Source organism: Podarcis gaigeae (assembly GCF_964106915.1).
Source record: "Podarcis gaigeae genome assembly, chromosome: 2".
Taxonomy (NCBI): Eukaryota; Metazoa; Chordata; class Lepidosauria; order Squamata; family Lacertidae; genus Podarcis; species Podarcis gaigeae.
The window spans coordinates 49112676-49131616 of record NC_139679.1 but is presented as its reverse complement, the minus strand read 5'-3'; the positions used below and the strand labels follow the sequence as shown (position 1 = coordinate 49131616).

General features: G+C 38.9%; 1 protein-coding gene across 21 annotated transcripts in view; it reads right to left on the bottom strand.

Moving 5' to 3' along the window:
- Nucleotides 1-18941, bottom strand: part of TENM2 (teneurin transmembrane protein 2) — a 712099-nt gene that overhangs the window by 202770 nt on the left and 490388 nt on the right. For all 21 annotated transcript variants that reach the window (XM_083718520.1, XM_083718523.1, XM_083718504.1 and 18 more), the window contains one exon: nucleotides 6621-6855. In XM_083718520.1, the coding sequence (XP_083574646.1) occupies nucleotides 6621-6855 (235 nt within the window). The remainder of the gene's footprint in view (nucleotides 1-6620; nucleotides 6856-18941) is intronic.

Here is an 18941-nt window from a genome sequence, read left to right as displayed (position 1 = left end):
ACATGCCTTTTCTGATTGTCAAAATAATAATAATAATAATAATAATAATAATAATAATAATATCACAATAAATAAGACATTCCACCTCTAAAATATTATTACATTTTAAAGCTTGTCACTAAGGGCCATCACCAGCCAGTTAATCCAGAAATAATATGATTGCCACCACCTACTCCTCCTCACAAACAGGGTTCGTAGACTCAGAATCAGAGTGCAAGCAAAAAACAACAACACACATACGCAAAATATTTCTATCCTGCTCTCAGCAGAAAACTAAGTATTCAGGTATTAAGTCCACTGCTGCATAAAGTCATTCAATGGAAAGTGGAGACATACTGGCAAGCCTCATCCCCTCCAGTGCGATATAAGACTATAAGAAGAGCCTGCTGGATGAGGCCAGGGTCCCATCTAGTCCCATATCCTGATCTCACAGAGGCAAACCAGATGCTTATGGGAAGCCCACAAACAGCATCTGAGCACAACAGCATTCTCTCCAGTGGTTTTCAGGAACTAGTATTTAGAACCACACCATCTCCAACTGTGGAGGTAGAAGGTATCTATCAGGGTCAGTAGCCACGGATAGCCTTATCCTCCATGAATTTGTCTTTTAGAGCTATCTATCATTGCTTCTTGTGGGAGCAAATTTTACAGTTTAGGTGTTATGTAAAGTATTTTCTTTCATCTGTCCTGAACCTTCCAACATTCACCTTCACTGGATGGCAGTGAGTGCAAGTGTTATAAGACAGGGAGAGAAAATTGTCTCTATCCACTTTCTCCATACCGTGAGTAATTCTATACACTTCTATCATGTCTCCTCTTATTCACATTTTCTTTAAACTAAAAAGTCCCAAATGCTGTAACCTTTCCTCATAGGAGAGTTTATCCATCCCCTTGATCAGTCTGGTTGCCCTTTTCTGAAGCTTTCCCCACTCTGCAATATTATTTTTAAGGTGGAGAGACCAGAACCGTATGCAGCATTCCAAATATGGTTGCACCATATATTTATGAAATCATGATACTTGCCATTTTAATTTTAATTTCTTTCCTAATGATCCCTTGCATGGAATTTGTCTTTTTCAAATTGGCTGTACACTGGGTTCCTTAGGGTTCAAAATCATGTGTGAAGGCCCTATGAGTAGAGAAAGCTCCTCATTCACAAATTTAGCCTCCAGCCCATGCAGCGCTATAAAAAAAAGGGCAGGACTTAACAGTGCACTTCCTCTGTTCATTGTGCAATTGTCTTCACGTGAGTAAAACGAATATACAAATAGGGCTATAGTTGCAATTTTAAAAAACACAAGCCTCCCTCACACCATTGTACACATTGACTAGGGTTATGATTTAAGCATATTTTATTCATTTGTTATCTTGGTAATATTCCTCCAAGGAATATTTTCCATCACTATTTTACCCTCACAACAAGCTTGTAATGAAGATTGAGAAAGATGAGAAATATTCACTGGCCCAAATCATTCAGTGAGCTTCATGGCTGAGAGGGAATTAGCCATAGAAGCCATAGAATCATAGAGCTGGAAGGGACCCAGAGGGCCACATAGTCCAGTTCCCTGCAATGCAGGAATCCTGTCTCTGGATGCACTCAAACCACCAACTTTCTGGTTAGCAGCCAGACACACTGACACATTGTGTCATCTTACAATGCAGGCTGCCAGGTTCCGCACCCTCACTGCCCCTTGACTGGACAGAAAGAATAGAGCAACACAGTTTAAACTGGGTCAAATAACGCCACAACTTTACTGACTACAGATGTAAGAGGTTTGACAATTACTTCTGACCCGCCTGATGGAAGTAAATCAGGGTCAAACCGGCAATGGGGGAGTCCTATGATTTACATCAAATAGAGGGACCCTTGCAGGGATCGCCGCCTTGAGCAGTGCTGTGGCCCAAGCCCTCACCTGGGAGTACGAAAAAGCCACTCCTCCCGGATCCCTTTAACGGGATACCCTATCCTTTGGAGGGCGGGGCAGAGACTACAACTGAGTGCAGGGGGCCAGGGCAAGGAACCTTAAATACGCTGGGAGCGGACCTGAGGGATGCCTATGTGCTCCGTCAGGCCTTCCCTCAAGGAGAACCCTGCCTCCAAGCCTGCCTGTTATTGGCCAATCTGCAGGCAGGCTTGGATCCACTTCCCAGCCAGTGAGGTCAGCATTAAGCCCCAGCATCCAGAGGCAGAGGCAGATCCACTGGGGAAGGCGGTGAAACTTCAAAGCACTGCTGAACTGGGTAACAGTAAGTGGACTTATACAACCTACAAAGTAGGTTCTTGATAAAAAGTTCTGCTATTATAAGGTCCCTAGAAGACCAGAAGTATCTGCCTAGTGTCTGAAATTCATTAAATAAACAAATATTTAAAATTACGCAAAACCCTGGCTACTGACAAAAATGAAAGAAAAATATTCTTGCAGTGCTCAAGAATAGCCCTAATTTCTCTTGCTATTTAAACTTTTTTCTTTCTCTCCAGACTAAAGCATTGCTAATTACAGTAATGCAGACTTAATTCATACCAATATAAATAACACCAGGCAGGCATCAGAACTGGCATTAGGACATCATGCAATCTTTGACAAATATCCTTTCAAAGGAAATCTATAATAGCTTTTGGGTTACCCTAATTTATGAGCCATTATGCCTTTGATTGGCATCTGCAAATGGCCGATGTGTGGTTTCCATAACAAAGGAGCCTAATACATTGAAGGCAATGATGTAAACTTGCACTGTAAAGCATGGAACCATCAACAGAGCTCTCATGAAGAATATTTTAAAGTAATTAAGCCTTTAAACAAAAAACTGTTTCCCTACTCAGCGTCAAATTATGTTATCTAAGTCTGAATATTTGTTATCAGGCTGCTCATAATTCACCTCAATAAAAATGACTGTTTGAATAGCAATAAATTGACATGACCAGACTAGAAAATGTGGATCTTTTGCAAAAAGGAAGTCAACCAAACAGACAACTAAATAAGAAAACATAAAGTTTCATACCTAATGGTGAAACAGCAACTACTGAAGAAATGAAACATAGCATCTTTGTGACACAGTCACATCACTTTAGTCAAGGATATGACTGCTCTCTTATGATAAGTACCCCACTTCCAAGTAAACACTATCAAAGTTTACAAGAGTTTGCAAATATTTAAGGAAACCAAATGCTAAATAGTTGGGGAGAATTTCTGTACATGAAATTGTATTATTTTGTGCTACATAGGGAAAACAATGTATTTCATTGCAACACTTAACTCTAAATGTCTGGGGAGAAGTTATACATAAACAATTGCATCATTTCATGTTAAAAGGGGGGAGGGAGTGAACAAAACATAATAAAAATAAACTTTCGTTCCTAAGAGATGTTTAGTATAGATCGCAAAAGTCCCAATATTGAGATTAATAAGCTGCCACATTTCAAGGAAGACCAAGAAAACTGTAAAATTAAAGTGCAGTGCAATGTGAAAAGTCTGTGGCCAACTGGGAGTACAATGTCAATGAAGTAAGCTAAAGTCATAAAGCATGATTTCAGGGGAATGAGTCCCGTTGTTTCTCTGATTTTCCCAATAAAAAATTACAGGTGGTAGTATTTGTAAAAGAAGGAACTAAATTATGGATTAATTTTAAAAGATATAGGTATATTGAGAAACAAGTGGTAGAACTTAAATTTCACAAGAAATTGAGAACACTTAAAAGCTCTGAAAAGGTTAACCATCTCATGATGAACTATAAGAAACTGGGTTATCTGCTTTTACTGTTACTTTAAATATAATTCACTTCTGAGTAAGATGAACTTATGATCATAGCCCATCACATGTATTCCTCTACAAAGAATCGTCCTATGGTTCCAGTATCATGAACAAGAAGAATTCAGCAAATGCCTCATGGAAAAGGTATATTGTGGATGAGAGAGAGAATATATTTTAAATCTTAGTCCACAGCAACTTCTACAGGCAGATACACTGTGTCCACAGCCTGTAAACTAAACCTCAACAATGTTCTGAAATAGCTGGATGCCTCATAACCCTTTGTAATCTAATTTTAGAAATGGTAACACTGAGAAACTTGGAAGGTTCAGTGTGTCAAAATAGGGTCAGAATTTTCATCAGTGCAATTCTCAGCAATAAGTGCCAGATCCACTATACTACCCAAGATTAAGCCACAAATTGTAGCTGACTTATTCCCAACAAATTTGGCAGCAAAGAACAAGGCCTGGGCAGCTGGCCAAAACATCCTTATCCCTTACAACCTTCTTGAGTCAAAGAAATATGCTCTGGGGGGTTCTGTAGTTGAGACTACATTCACTTATTGTGTCTATGGTTGCCGCTGGTTTGTGATAGCTTTCCTTTCACCTTTGGCCTTGATTCTCCACGCCTCACAAACTTTTCATGGACCCTCTGCAATAGGATGACATAAAAATACTAAATTACAGCTATTTAGGAGTTTAGAGTTCTCTTTTCTAAGTCTACTGCAGTAGAGCTAAGTGGAGGAAATCTTTTACCTTCCAAAAACACAGAGATTGACCATGAAGTCTTAGTTATTTTATTTCACTCCCAATATTAACCTTTTAAAGTATTTGATAGTATTCAATGACATTGCTTTCAGGAGTGAAGGGAATTAACATAAATTCACTGTTAAATATTTTTCAGAACAAGTTTTAGAAGTGTCAAGGCCACCATTAGGTCCTGTCCAGCCACCAGTCTCTAGCCTTTCACCGGCATTCTCTGAGTGAAATCTTGCCAAGGACTCACTACAGTAGTAGACAGGTGCAAAGCCTTACCACCCTAATCTCCCGTCTCATATCTGAATGCCTGATTCATTAGGTTTCATGTCCGCCCATGTAAATATCCCATTTCCTCACTTCAGCTTCTATTTTGACTCATTTGGACACTATGTGCACATCTACTCAGACAAACTGTGTATGCTGTTACCTACTTTGGACCTTTGCAGTAATTGTTGCTGCTTCTGTCATACTGCTTCCTCACTGTGAAGCTTGTTACCCCTGGAACTATGTTACAACACAAAAATGACATTCACTTCTTAAATGAAGGCATCTATGTTGCATCAGGTACCACATCTCCAGCCCCTAACCTATTCAGACCATAATTTCATTCTGCATTGTAACATTTTAATTAGCAAATTCAGGGGGAAAAAATTGTCACATCGAAAGGGATTTGCACAAGGCTTCACCAGTTCATCCAAATCCATCAGTAGAGATGATGTCTGGGGAGCTAGTGATGTGTACTACTAGGATGGGATGTTAAGAACTAGCAACAATGTATCCATGGGGAACTGTGAACTAAACAGTGCCAAGGAACTTCACCAGAGGAGCAGGTGAGAAAGGGATTGTACAAAGAAAAAAATAAATAAAGAGTTGTGACTATTCTGGCATTTTGAAGAATCTCAATTTTTCTTGCATTCATAAACTGAGGATGAATTTAATAAAAGAAGAAAACATATATAAAATATAATTATAATGGAGGGAATTTACAAACAGTAAATTGTATATTTTTTTCTATGTGTCATCAGTTAACAAGCACAGTACCTTTTAAACATTACTGTCTTCCCCACAGACATCAAACTGACAGTATGTACAAAAGGGATTTAAGTGAACCTGTACGTTGCATGAAATATAAATTAAAAGTATTGTTCTGTCAGTCTTGAATCTGGGATTGTTTCTCCAGGTCTCCCAAAACACTGTCAGAAGAATAAATCAGTATTCAAATAAAGCAAACAAAGATAAGCTGAGCTGACCAACATTTGTTTTTAAATGAGTTTATATTAGTTTAGAAATTAAATACAGTAGTTGGTGAAATTACTTCAGAACACACCTAAACCACTGTCTTTCCATTTAGGCTTATTCTTTTGTTTTAGAGTAACACTTTCCTTACTGGCAATTGTAATTTCTATGGGCACAATTCAACCAAAGTGAGGCATCTAAGTCCCATTGAGATAGGCACTTACTTGAATGTCTCCCATTGGAATTAATGGGTTCTCAAAATGCTTAATGTCTGACTAGATCGTATCTATAATTTTATGAAGCACTTAAGTATAACTTGATAACATTTGATTATAAGTATCCAAATAAAATTGCTGCTTATCAGAAACAATGTATCCAAATATTGGTTACTTATCCCAGAAACCAGACTCATACACTGATCCAGTTCACACATAATTATAAGGCCAAACCATGATTTTGCACTAATGTGAAAACATGTGAAGTTTGTGGCTGCTGCAATCATCCCGAATCCTATGCTGTTATGCTACTCAGGACTAAACCATAATTTGGTTGAGCATTATATCCAAACATGGGGTCACGGTTTGTCTCACTCTTGACAAGCTCTGAGCTGTAACTAAGGTTTGCTCTTGGATTCCTAGTCATGGTTCGTTTGGGGTGACACACCACAAGCCTGGATTCAGACATAATGCTAAGCCATGGTTTAGCCATGGATAGGCTACAGGAGGAGCACAGGGGCCATAATCTTTGCTCCAGAAACATGAGCATTCATGATAAGCCATGGTTTGGCTTAGTGTTATATATGAACTGGACCAATGGCATTCAAAGTCATAATGCCTTCCAGTCAATTTCACCAAATGTCAATCTTTTATTGATAGCCTACCTGGTCTCAAGTGGCACATTGCTATTAAGCACCCAGCTGTCCTGTAACTGAACAGATTCAGGAGTGGTGGCTAGATCATTCGGAGCAGGAGCTGGTGCATGGATCTGGTTCCGTCGATTAGTTAGGGAGTTCCTGTTGAGGGAGTTGGCAGAAGAGTGATGATGGGATAGAGTATGATTGTGAGGTGGTGGAAGAGGTGGTCTCAGAGTTGACTGGCTGTGATGATTTGAAGGGCCTAAAAGGGAAAAGAGAAGTAATAAATAACTATGAATTTCCCAATATTTTGGGAAACAATCAAACCTAAACACTTTAACCCAAAACTATGTTCACTTACCAAGTAAGTGTTCTTAGAACTACCATCTAAAGGAAACAGATAAACTTCAGCTCTTTTGAAAAGATACCACTTAAGAACAGAAGCAGCTATGTGTATATGAAGAATGTTAAGCAACTCTTTCCTTTTCACATTAGCATCTGATTCTTTCTTTAATCCTGATCCAAAGGTTACCAGAAAAGCATGGAAGCTACTTGCCTGACATTTAGTTTCATGCTACTCTAAGTAACAGCTTAAATAGGATATTATGTGAATCTACCTCACATATTTTACACATTGCCAGAGCAGTTTGGCTTGGACCAGAAGAATATGGCTCCTGTACTACTCTGGCAATGCATTCATCTGACTTTAGATTGCTTCAAACCATTCCGGTCCACAGCATAATTTGAAGGCACACAATATAGTAACCTTTCTGAAACTGAGAAGGTTTTCGTCTGTTCAGTGCCTTGAAGGAAGGTTGCTAGGGAACAAAACATATACCTACTCACCTCCAAAATAGAAAAGAAAGAAAGATAGGATATAAATGTTCTAAATGAATACGTAAATAAAATGTTGTACAATATTCCTACTAAAGTAACTGGAGTATTTAAAAGTACATGGTCATCTAATCAATGTGCTTAAAATCTACATTTTTAAATAATAAAGGCAATTAGATAATTTGTAAAAAAGATACCCTACATTATGTAAGTCTTCAAAATGAATAGAAGACAAAAAAACCAAATGTAACAGGCAAGTGAAATATTAATAGCATGTTTAATAATTACACTAATTTGTAAATTTCTAGAGAACAATAATTAGTAAAAATAACATTAGCAAAATCGTAATTATACTGATGTATGTTTATTTTGAGAAACGTGAAAATACATTATGTATTTAATGAATCAAATAATTAAAGAAAATATCAGTGAGGAAAGTGTTGTAGTTAGGAACAAAGATGTTCTAAAAAAAGTTGAGGAATTTAAGTTAGTTTTTAAAAATATGAATGCAGCTAACTCATATTTTAAGTGGGAATGGTCGGAATTACCCTCTGCCTGCAAGGTTGAGGGCTATTTGTCCTACTTGGGGAAGAAGACAGGAGGGCCCTAGGACCCTGCCAGTGCCACAGCCCTAGGGCCTCCTTGCCAAGCTGGGAACAGATGCTGACCTAAGGCTCATGATGCTTTCCCAAAGCTAGGTAGGGAGTGGTGGTGGGAGTAAATAAAGTGAGAGTAGGCTTCCTCTGCTCTCCATTTATTCCTCACCCACACATGCAAAGTTGTGACCATATATGTAAAATAAGCGCAAGTTGCGAGTTACCTGTATATAAACATATATGAACATAACTATAGGCTTCTTCAAAAATGCTGAACAGAAAACCTGTGGTTTAGAAGCACCACAAAAAAGATCACATAGTTAACTTTTGGAGTGCACATTCTAGCAATCTATGCGTGGACAAGAGCGAAAAACCGTTCTCACAATCAAACCTAAGAAGTGTTTGCAAAACTGGCTATGGGAGTACAGTAGCTAAATTCCTTCTCTCTATGTCAAGAGCCTAAACAAAAATCACCTCTTCAAAGCTATATCCATTTAACCATTTTTCTCCACATCACGATTTCAACGAAAATCACCTTTCCAAAACTGCTTTTATCAGTGGGAGCTTCCCTAAAAATGCTACTAGAAGCTTTCAAGAAGTTGTTTTTGTTGGGATTATGGCAAGGAAAGAGTTAAACTTCCCTCCTCAAACCCCCCAGTGCCCATGGCTTTTAACATAACACACTGCCTGTGCTGTGTCACCACCACTTTGTTCCATTCACATTATAATAAGGAGAATGAGCTGTAGACACAACCACCAGAGAAGCAGGAATGGAAACCTCTATACAAATTATTTACTAAAGGTGCATACCTAAAAAGTGTTAAATATGAACATGACAAACAGATTAAAACACATATGTAAGGCAATAATCAGAACCAGGATTGTCTGAAGCTCCTTGCTGAGTGTATTCTGTGTACACTCAACTAGAATATACTAGTTTACATTGTGGGAAATGGCTCCCTTTTTCCTCTCATCTCTTCATCAGTCAGTAGAGAGCATTGTAACTATTTAGTGTGCGCTGCAAGAACAGCTGCTGCAATCTGTTCTGTATTTCCCAATATGAGGAACAGTCACCACCAGGGAAGGGCTCTAGGCTATGCTACAATAAACGAATTACCGTGGTTCCCTAAATCATTTTCTGGACTTGACCTCTCATTGAGTAAGTAGATGAAGGAGATCAAGGCAAAGAGAGCCAGTGAAATTAGTTTTTATAGTGGGCTTAATCATATAATGTACACAGAAACTTGTCATAGAAAGAGATAATGTATATTTCAAAACAGCAACAATAATGAAAAGTTATCTTGTTCCTTAAGATCTCCCCAGTCTCCAGATTCTATAGACAAATGTTGAATTGCAGGTTTTGGTGTCCTCGGGTGTCTTCCCGTGTAAAAGTTGGGGTGTCTAGGCCCAACTTTTACACGGGAAGACACCCGAGGACACCAAAACCTGCATTCCTGTACCCGTGAAAATCTACGAAAGCAAATGTTGAATTATCTCCACAGCCCACCAACCACTGGAATTTGGCTTCACAGCTGAACAGCAGCTGCCAGTCATTCACACTTGTTCCTCAGGCATGCACAGCTTGCCAACGCCTACCTGGCCTGTGTCCCTGTTGTAAGGCCCCCAAACAGCATGCTTACCACCATTTTGGTCCCCCAGTAGTACAGCAGGTACCAGTCCCTTTCAATTCCCCCTGGATACACTTTATTCAGCAGCAATAGCACTTTCATATAGGAAGTGAGCTTTGGGCATTGCATTTTGGGAGATACAATATGGCCGCTGCCCAGCTTTTTTAAAATCAACCTATCAATCAACAAAAGCTTTCAGTCCCAGATTTATATCTAGTAAATACATTTGAGTGGGTGAAAGAATGCAAATGCATGCATTGCACATAAATTTAGGAAACTGTTATAACATTTTTCACTTCAAATTAATTCAGCCAATATCCCCGAAATAGCTTTGACACACTGTGCACTAATTATGTATTTTATCCAAACATCCTTACAAAATTGTAGGTATAGATCATGGCTCAACAATATAACGACTTGTTTTATATGGGAATAAGATAATGGAATGTGTCTTAGCTTTATTATATTAGAAAGTATAAATGAACAACAGTCATGATCCAGGAAATAACTTTAAACATTTCTGGGGGAGGAAAGACATTAATAACATTTTTAGGGTTTTGATTGTATGTAATAAAATAAAAAAATAGTTATTTACCAATTTGTTTGTACACTACTTCCCAAATATATTCATTACAAGAGCTAGCATTTAACAGTATTCCTCTTTTTATATTCAGTAGGTAGTCTTCCTAGTTTACATTTAAGAAGCTCAAAATTGGCTTAAAATCATTTTTAAAGAACATGGTGGTTAGTAAAGGTAAAGGTACCCCTGCCCGTACGGGCCAGTCTTGACAGACTCTGGGGTTGTGCGCCCATCTCACTTAAGAGGCCAGGGGCCAGCGCTGTCCGGAGACACTTCCGGGTCACGTGGCCAGCGTGACATTGCTGCTCTGGCGAGCCAGAGCCGCACACGGAAACGCCGTTTACCTTCCCGCTGGTAAGCGATCCCTATTTATCTACTTGCACCCGGAGGTGCTTTCGAACTGCTAGGTTGGCAGGCGCTGGGACCGAGCAGCGGGAGCGCACCCCGCCGCAGGGATTCGAACCGCCGACCTTTCGATCGGCAAGTCCTAGGCGCTGAGGCTTTAACCCACAGCGCCACCTGCGTCCCCACACGGTGGTTACTGAATCAATAAAACGCTAACAAATAATAAACATTATTATTGCTATGTATTAACAGCACAATACTGTGTTTAACACTGTTTTAATTGTTGTCACCTGCCCTGGGACCTTACAGTGAAAGGCAGATAAACACCAATGTCACCTTAATAGATCAAATTGATGCCTCCAAGAATGCATTAAATGACACTTTCTACTTATTCTAAGACACATTCCATTATCTTATTCCCATATAAAACAAGTCGTTAGATGGTTGAGCCATGATCCTTGTTAATTTTTAAGTGGTATTGCTTTTAGTTATCTGTTAGCCACTCTGAGATGCTTTGGCCTTATAAAGCAGGGTGTATATCTTCAAAACTATAAATAATACGGTTTGCATACCACATTATTATTTACCAAAGCAATTATATTCTGGTGTATCTCTATATAAATTAGTATCTTTAGTACAAGCAAGAGAATCATCTCTATCAGACTGAGAGATTGCAATGGCACTTGGAAGAACTAGTTCAGGTATGTTGGTACAATGCATAAAACTACTGTTCAAGTCAAAAGCCAACACAGTTTTGTTTGAAAATTGCAGGTGGCTTGGTGCTGACCCTGGAAGACTACTTTCAGCAGGTCATCCCAAACAAGAGGTGTGCTATAATTTATTATTTTTGCAAGGGAAACAATAATAAACAGCACCACTATATAGAATGTGTCGTATAGCGGTCCAATCACAAAGTTAGTAAGGCATGATAAATGATTATATAGCCTCTTTCCTAGAATAAGCTGAGGTGTGGAAAGTGGAAGTTATGAACTCCCTAATCTGATGAAGCTGCGTGGAGAACCTGCACAGATCAAACGCCTTCAAACATATAGCGGTGTTAGAGGTTGTTGCCCTCTCTGTTTCCCCATGCATAGGAGGAGTGCAAGGGCCTTTCCTTTCCAAAAAGATGCATAATTTGATCTTCAAGCTTGAAATTGCAAATCAGGAATAAAAGATTAGCTGTGGAGAGTTATTTGAAGTGCACAGGGTGTTTAGAGTCTAGGCATTCACTCTACACCCTGACTACCAATTCTAGCGCAATGCTTGCAAATGAAGACTGGGAATTACAGGTCTACTATCTTATTCCACATGCTGTCCTAGTTATGTTGATAATACTTCATGCCTTTTCAGTTGCCTACAGATCTCTCCTAAAGCCAAACACCATCTCTTGACTATTGTCACTCTTAATTTTCTGCACCATTTTATGCAAGAATACTGACCTACCACTTTCCCGGCATTATCAAATCACTTTGCAAGCTGAGATACTCTGGCATGTGCACTATAGACTCTTGCTAAAACCGCACTACATAGGGATTTCAAAGATAGCCTAGTTAATCTCTCACCTCAAAGCTTCACTTAAAATCCTGCTGAAATCAGGAAAAACATCTGTGAGCACAGTCAAATTGCAGAGCAATCTCTTTTCTGTATCAAAGTTCCATACCAACAGAGCCTCTGAAATGCCACATTGGCTGTAGCTTACTCATACTTACTGACAGAATGTGATGTGAGCTTTAACACCCTTCATTAAATAGCAGCAACTACAATGACCAATACATGGCTCCATTCCTAAAAATAGCTGTGGACATATAGCAAATGTTGAAAAATGAGGCAAAGGTAAGTTACGAAATATGCCGAACGCCAGTATTACTCCCAGCTAATTTGTAATCTTGTTACTTTAAGGCAAAGCATCAAAATTGCTTCAAACGTATACATCCAATTCATCAGTCCAGCTCTGGGAGCTGATAAAACAAAATACCTCGCTCATTCAAAGTAGCTGTGTGTGCCAACAGTATTTACGCTGCATATGATTTTAGCAACAAAAGTACAATGTAAATTTCCTCTCCACTATGGTAATTTGAGCAGTTCCAGATACAAAACAGAACTTCTTAAAACATGTAAAGTTTGATCCCAAAAGTAGATGCACTTAAAAACAATAAAACCAGTAATATCCTCCCTTTAACAACCTAAAAATGCTCTTCTACAAAAACCGTTTTGGCTAAAGTTCCAGTCTGTTGACATTTTTCACACAAAAAGATCATTAGCTGAGCACAGCTTGAAAATCTGATTGTTCTCTAGATGGTCCATGAGGGAGCCTGAAAATTGTCACAGTGATGTAAGAATAATTGTGTTAGAAGGTGGCTTCTTTTCCAGCGCATTCTGAAAATGAGCACTGCTGCCAACCACATGCCATCCAAGATGAAAAATTCTGGAATCAGGTGCACAACTGTTTCCCCCTAGAACAGTACTTGAACTATACATTATGTTTTCATGTAATCAGGCTATCATACAATGGATATAACAGAAACACTATTCTTAGGTGGCTTAACAGAGTATCAACTAACTCTGAGGGCCAAACAAGAAAGTTAAATGTGGGAATGCAATAAATATGCTTATGTTTTGTAATGTAAATAGCAGCCCAGGTAGTGGTGGTGGAGGGGGAACAGTGTTAGGACTGCTCTGTTGCAGTGCAACCGAAAACCACCCCAGCTATTCCATTGATAAAGGGTTTCCTCTTCACATGCATTAAGGTTAAAATGGATGGTTTGCTGTGTTCTGCTGTGTTCCCTCTAGCTTGGCAGCCCTGCCTTTTCACACTTCTCTTAACTTATGGCTGATGTGCAGGAGTATCATGGGAGCAATGATTTGATGGGATGCTCAGAGTGTGGCCCCTGACAAGGGTATTATGGATTGTGTAGGTATAATGTGGGAGAAGGCTGACCTGTAAACCTGGAATGCAATTGTGTATACTTTTGCTTCTATAAATATATACACCGTATATTTTGCTCTATAAGACTCACTTTTTCCCTCCTAAAAAGTAAGGGGAAATGTGTGTGCATCTTATGGAGCGAATGCAGGCTGCGCAGCTATTCCAGAAGCCAGAACAGCAAGAGGGATTGCTGCTTTCACTGCGCAGCGATCCCTCTTGCTATTCTGGCTTCAGGGATTCAGAATATTTTTTTTCTTGTTTTCCTCCTCCAAAAACTAGGTGCGTCTTATAGAGCGAAAAATACGGTAATGCTTGGGAAAACAGTAGTCACTCCAGACACAAATCTCTTTTTGGAGGAAGGGCAGGATAGAAATTTAAATAAACAATAAATAATGCTCTGCAGCCCTACCCATCCCATGCACAGCCATGCTTTTTTATTCAGTGAGAATGTGTGCTCATATGCACCTTCACATACTAAAAAAATCAAAATCACTGATTCAGTTTACATGAAAGCTTGTGCACATAGATAATTCAGATTAAAATAATAATTAATGCAAATGGAAGCACACTATGCATGCACCAGCTCCAAAAAATAATAAAATTGTCCATATAGTATTGACTTAATGAAACATGCAGCAGCCAACCCATGGAAAAATAGCAAAATCTGCTCATCCTTAAGTTATGTGTCATTTTTATTGTTTTAGGGATTGTAGGGAGTCATCTGGAAGTCATTATTTTATATGGCCTATTAAAGCCATATCTTTTTTTCTCACACAAATTTTCACAAAATGGAATGTTGTACAAGGATTTGAATAAATCAACACTATCTGAAGTATTTCGCCACCCTCTCGAGAAGAAGAGCCTATTAGTATGAAATAATCTTTTGATTACTCCGAGGATATCTACAATACCATTAAGGTCTACAAAATCCCTGCTGAAAAGTTTGTGAAATTATAAGGTGAATGTTGCTCAATATCATGAAATGGCTCCAATATTTTTCGAGAGGCATTATCATCATCTCCCAGCGCTTGGCTTCATCAAAAATTTAAATTCTTCTTGTTCCAACTTTAGCTATTACACTTGGGGCTTTAGTCATTACAAGCCCTTAGCACAGAGTTTGAACAGGATTTCAGTGCAAGGAAAATATCAATTTATTTATCAGGAGGTCTAAATAATGAATAATAATAATTATTATTTCTTAAATCTGTATGCCACGCTTCATCCGAAGAGCACAGGGTGGTTCACAACATAAAAATACAGAATAAGAACACAAAAACTAATAACAAACAAACAAACCAATAACTCCATTTTCCATAAACACATTTAAAATAATCTACAAGCCATTTAGACTTGTCTCTTGTGCAAGGAACCAGCATAGGCAAAGAAATATCTAGCTGCAACTTCACCTCATCTGAGGAGTTACAGCTCAGTGAAGTCCTATATTCTATAATCTTTACAAGGATCCTGAAGCAAGCTTTTTCTTTTTTGGCCAAAGAACTAGCCATGTAGTGAAGCATGAAGCTAAAAAGGAAATACTGTCATTGCAAAGCAATCTGATTGCTATCTGTCCCCACCCGGGCAAGTCTTTGGACCTCTTTTGTCAATTTCAAGCAGGCTACTTGGGACACTGAAGTTGTAATGTGAGAAAATATTCAGCACTTTGTAAATGATGAAACTGCTTCTACCTTTTGAGTGGGGTGGGGGATAGAAATTCAATTTAAAGATAAAAGAAACAGAATTCCATGAAGTCCAACCACCTTCTATCACTGAAACTGTCCAAAAAACAGCTGGGTAAGTTGAAAAGGCAAAATAGCTGCTCACAACACTGCTGAATCCAAAGGTCAAAGGCAAAATGAATATCATAACTGTGCCAATTTAATGAGATAGAGCACAAGAAATATTGAGATTTTGACACTTAACCTCCCCCCCCCCGCAATGCTTCTTAAAAGGAAGAATGTTTGCTGGGATGTAGGGATATTAAACTCTAACAGCAGCAATATTTATGGAAGTTGGAAGCAACTTATACCTCTAATTATGTATGTATGTAGTTCACTTCACTGTAGCACTGGCATGTGGCTGCTCTAGTGGAATACAGCAACCCATTATAACAATGGGTAGACTACATAATACTACATAAGAGCGTAGGAATAGGAAATGAAGAAGGCAGTCGTACTTGATCCAATTACATTCACAAGGGAATGGAGACAGGCAGGCAATAATTACCCAAATTGCAATTTGGCTACAACCTCTGGATTAACATCTGCACTCTTGAAGAAGTGGTAAAAGCCTTTTAATGACCACAAATCTTCAAAATCTTTACATCTCAACTAGAAAAAAGTGTTCTAACGGTTTAAATGTATCAGATAGAGGAAGATAACAATAGTTGATGAGGTTTTTGTGTGTTGGCTGTGCTTTAGTGCTTTGTACTCAAGAGTAAGAAAAGCGGAATTACATAAGAAATTAAATTTTGTGGTGCTATTATTTAATCATAGTTCAACAGGAAATTGCCCACTAAAAAAAGACAAGAACACAAATCATGAGGGACAGAATAACGCGTTATGGTTTCCATTTGGATCTTCCTGAATACACCCTTCCCCAGGGCAGGAATCCCTACCTGCACAAGCACTAGAAACAGTGATTGGGAAAGCTCAGCACTCCAACCAGCCAGCAACACTGAGCAGCCACACAATGTGATATACAAGGTCAATTGGACTATGTGCTTTTAAACTAAGGGGCAGGTGAAAATAATCACACCCTCTCGTAGGAAAACATTTTTAACATCATTCAAGAAGTGACTGTAACTAATACTCCACCTCTAAGATAAATAAAAAATGTTATTTTTAATAAATAATATTGATGATACTCCTTAAAAACATCCAACTTTGAATAGTAATATATAGGCAGAATTGCCAAATCAAGACAGGATTTAATCTAAACCAGGGTTCACTAGGGAGCAACCCCAAGACATGTTTTCAGTGCCAGGCTCAGCTCAACATGTGAAGTAATGGTGCCACTTCATGTGAAATTTCAATAGATGATATTATGGGGCACTGGCAGAAGCCTTGTGTCTTCCATAATGTCTAGTTAAGCCCAGAATGAAGCCTTGGAAGACAGATGTGTATTGTACAGGTTGGCACAGCCCCAAAAGAGCCTCTGCAGTTGTACAAATTCCACAGGTGCTTATAGTCATCACAGATATTCTGAATTGAAGCTGTAGTGCATTGCCAATCACATGAGGCAGTTTTGTACCAAAGATACTGGAGGCTTAAAGTCCCTACATGCCAATATATATAATTTACCATGAAAACCTATAAGCTATCTCCTCCCATGCCCCAACCATCTCAACTAAAAACAGAATTAGAAAAATAAAACAGATTGCTCTCTACAGAGGTTCTCTGTCTGGAGTTGTTGCAGGGTGCAGGTCAAATGGTAAAATGTCAACACACTTGAGGGAAAGTGTGGTGATGTAGATGTATCCGGGATATCAATGGTCTGACTAAGGTATAAGGCAGCTTCCTAAGTTGCTCCTGTGTCAGGAAGGAAGAACTAGGTTAATGTCAAAAATCCCCATTTTGAAGGAAAATAATGTTGCTGGCAGCAATTGAGAAAAGGTCATGGGATATAGGATATGAGGGATCTTTACACAGCAGGGCAAAATACTGATGTAGACTATTATTAATCTTGAAGGCAAGGGGGGGGGACATATTCCACCATCAAAATCTCTAAACAAGGTAATTCTTAATCTCGTCAGGTACACAGGTGTGTGAATTTCTGTCTTGAAGCGTTTTTTAACTAACCTTCCAGTTAAACTACGCTGCAGAGCACAATGAACATTGACATGAATGTTAATTACTACCACTTAGAAACACTGTAGATGTTTGACTAATCTGTGCTATAAAACGAATTGAATATTTACTGCCATACATTTGCCTGAAAAATAAGAGAACAACATGTTGCGGAATGTAACTGCTTTATAAACATCAGAATGTTTTACTCTTTCCACCACACATCCAAAGGATTGTTTTACTTTATATAATATCTCCTCTCATTCATAGTCACCTCTTATCATAAGCAAAGCTAAAAGTAATAATGTTCTACTCTCAGCAGTGCATTGTTACAAGATAGAAGTTCTCAAAATCATGTTTCACAAGGATTCTGATTACATTATTGTGCAAGTAATTACTATTTATCAGATTTGCCTAAAACATTTAAATGCAATTAAGTGTTTTGAAAACTTAAAATGATTCTTCTGCATTGGTATCGGCAAAGTTATTACAACAGTGGCCACTTGCACAATGCCAAAGAAAGTGCATAGATAAAAAAGAAGGCAAAGGGGGGCACTGGTTTGCTTTAATTTTACATGTTATAATCCATATGTATATATGAAGATTTAGAAATTATTACTGCAATTTAAACAGAAATGGAATATATTTCACCACAGTGGGCAAACCTGTGACCATGACCTGCTCAGGCCCCTGTTCTCCCTTTGTACGGCCCTTTATTTTTCAGCTGGACTTGGAATCAGATAGCACTTCAAATTAATGGCATCTTCAAACAGAGGGCTGTCATCTGTAAATCAGCACACATGGCCATCCTATATGACTGAGGGATCACCCGCACTTTCACCATAAATAGTGAGTAGTGTGTTTCCTCTTCTGAGTGCATATTCCTAAAGCAACAGTCATGCACTTAGAAAAAGATGCTCCCAACAAGTCCCGTTCAGACATTCAAAGCATCTACAGTGAATGTGTATTGGAGAAGGAGAACTAAGATAGCTGCCCAGCTAATGCCCCATGTATTCACTAGACTTTCTGCACACCACATCACCACATATGCAAACTGTGTGCATCTAGGTTGATCTATATGATCAAGTACCTGTTTTTCCACGGCTTCTTACAGCTTTTACAGAACTAGCATGCATATAATTTGTATGCGTGTGGGGATCGTGCAAACAGTCTAATTAATCTATGTGATATGGAGCTGGGGCCTGCCACCATGATCCTGCACTCCATGCACACTGATCATGTGCATTCTGAACATCAGAAGAGCCATATGACTTTGGTTGGTCATACTGAATTGGTGGATATACTTGACAAGGTTAAATCTTTGGTCCCTGAATGCACCACATACACCGTAGTTGTGGAATTTTTGTTTGTTTGTTTCTGTCTTGTTGGCATCCATCTGTCTTGAGAGACATTGGAGTGGGCCTCCAAGGGAGAAGCCAAACTATTGTGTTAGCAGCACCAAAGTGACCTCCATGGGGCACAAGTCTGCCCAGTGTGCATGGAGGTCCTGGGCTGCCCAGACAAGACGCCCCTCTTGGCCTTGCTGATGTGGTCCAAAGGAAACCAGAGCAATATATTTGGTACCAGCAAGGAGGCGCACAAGGGAGCATTCAACTGCATTAGGGACTCTGCTTGGATTTGTGTAAGTTAGCAT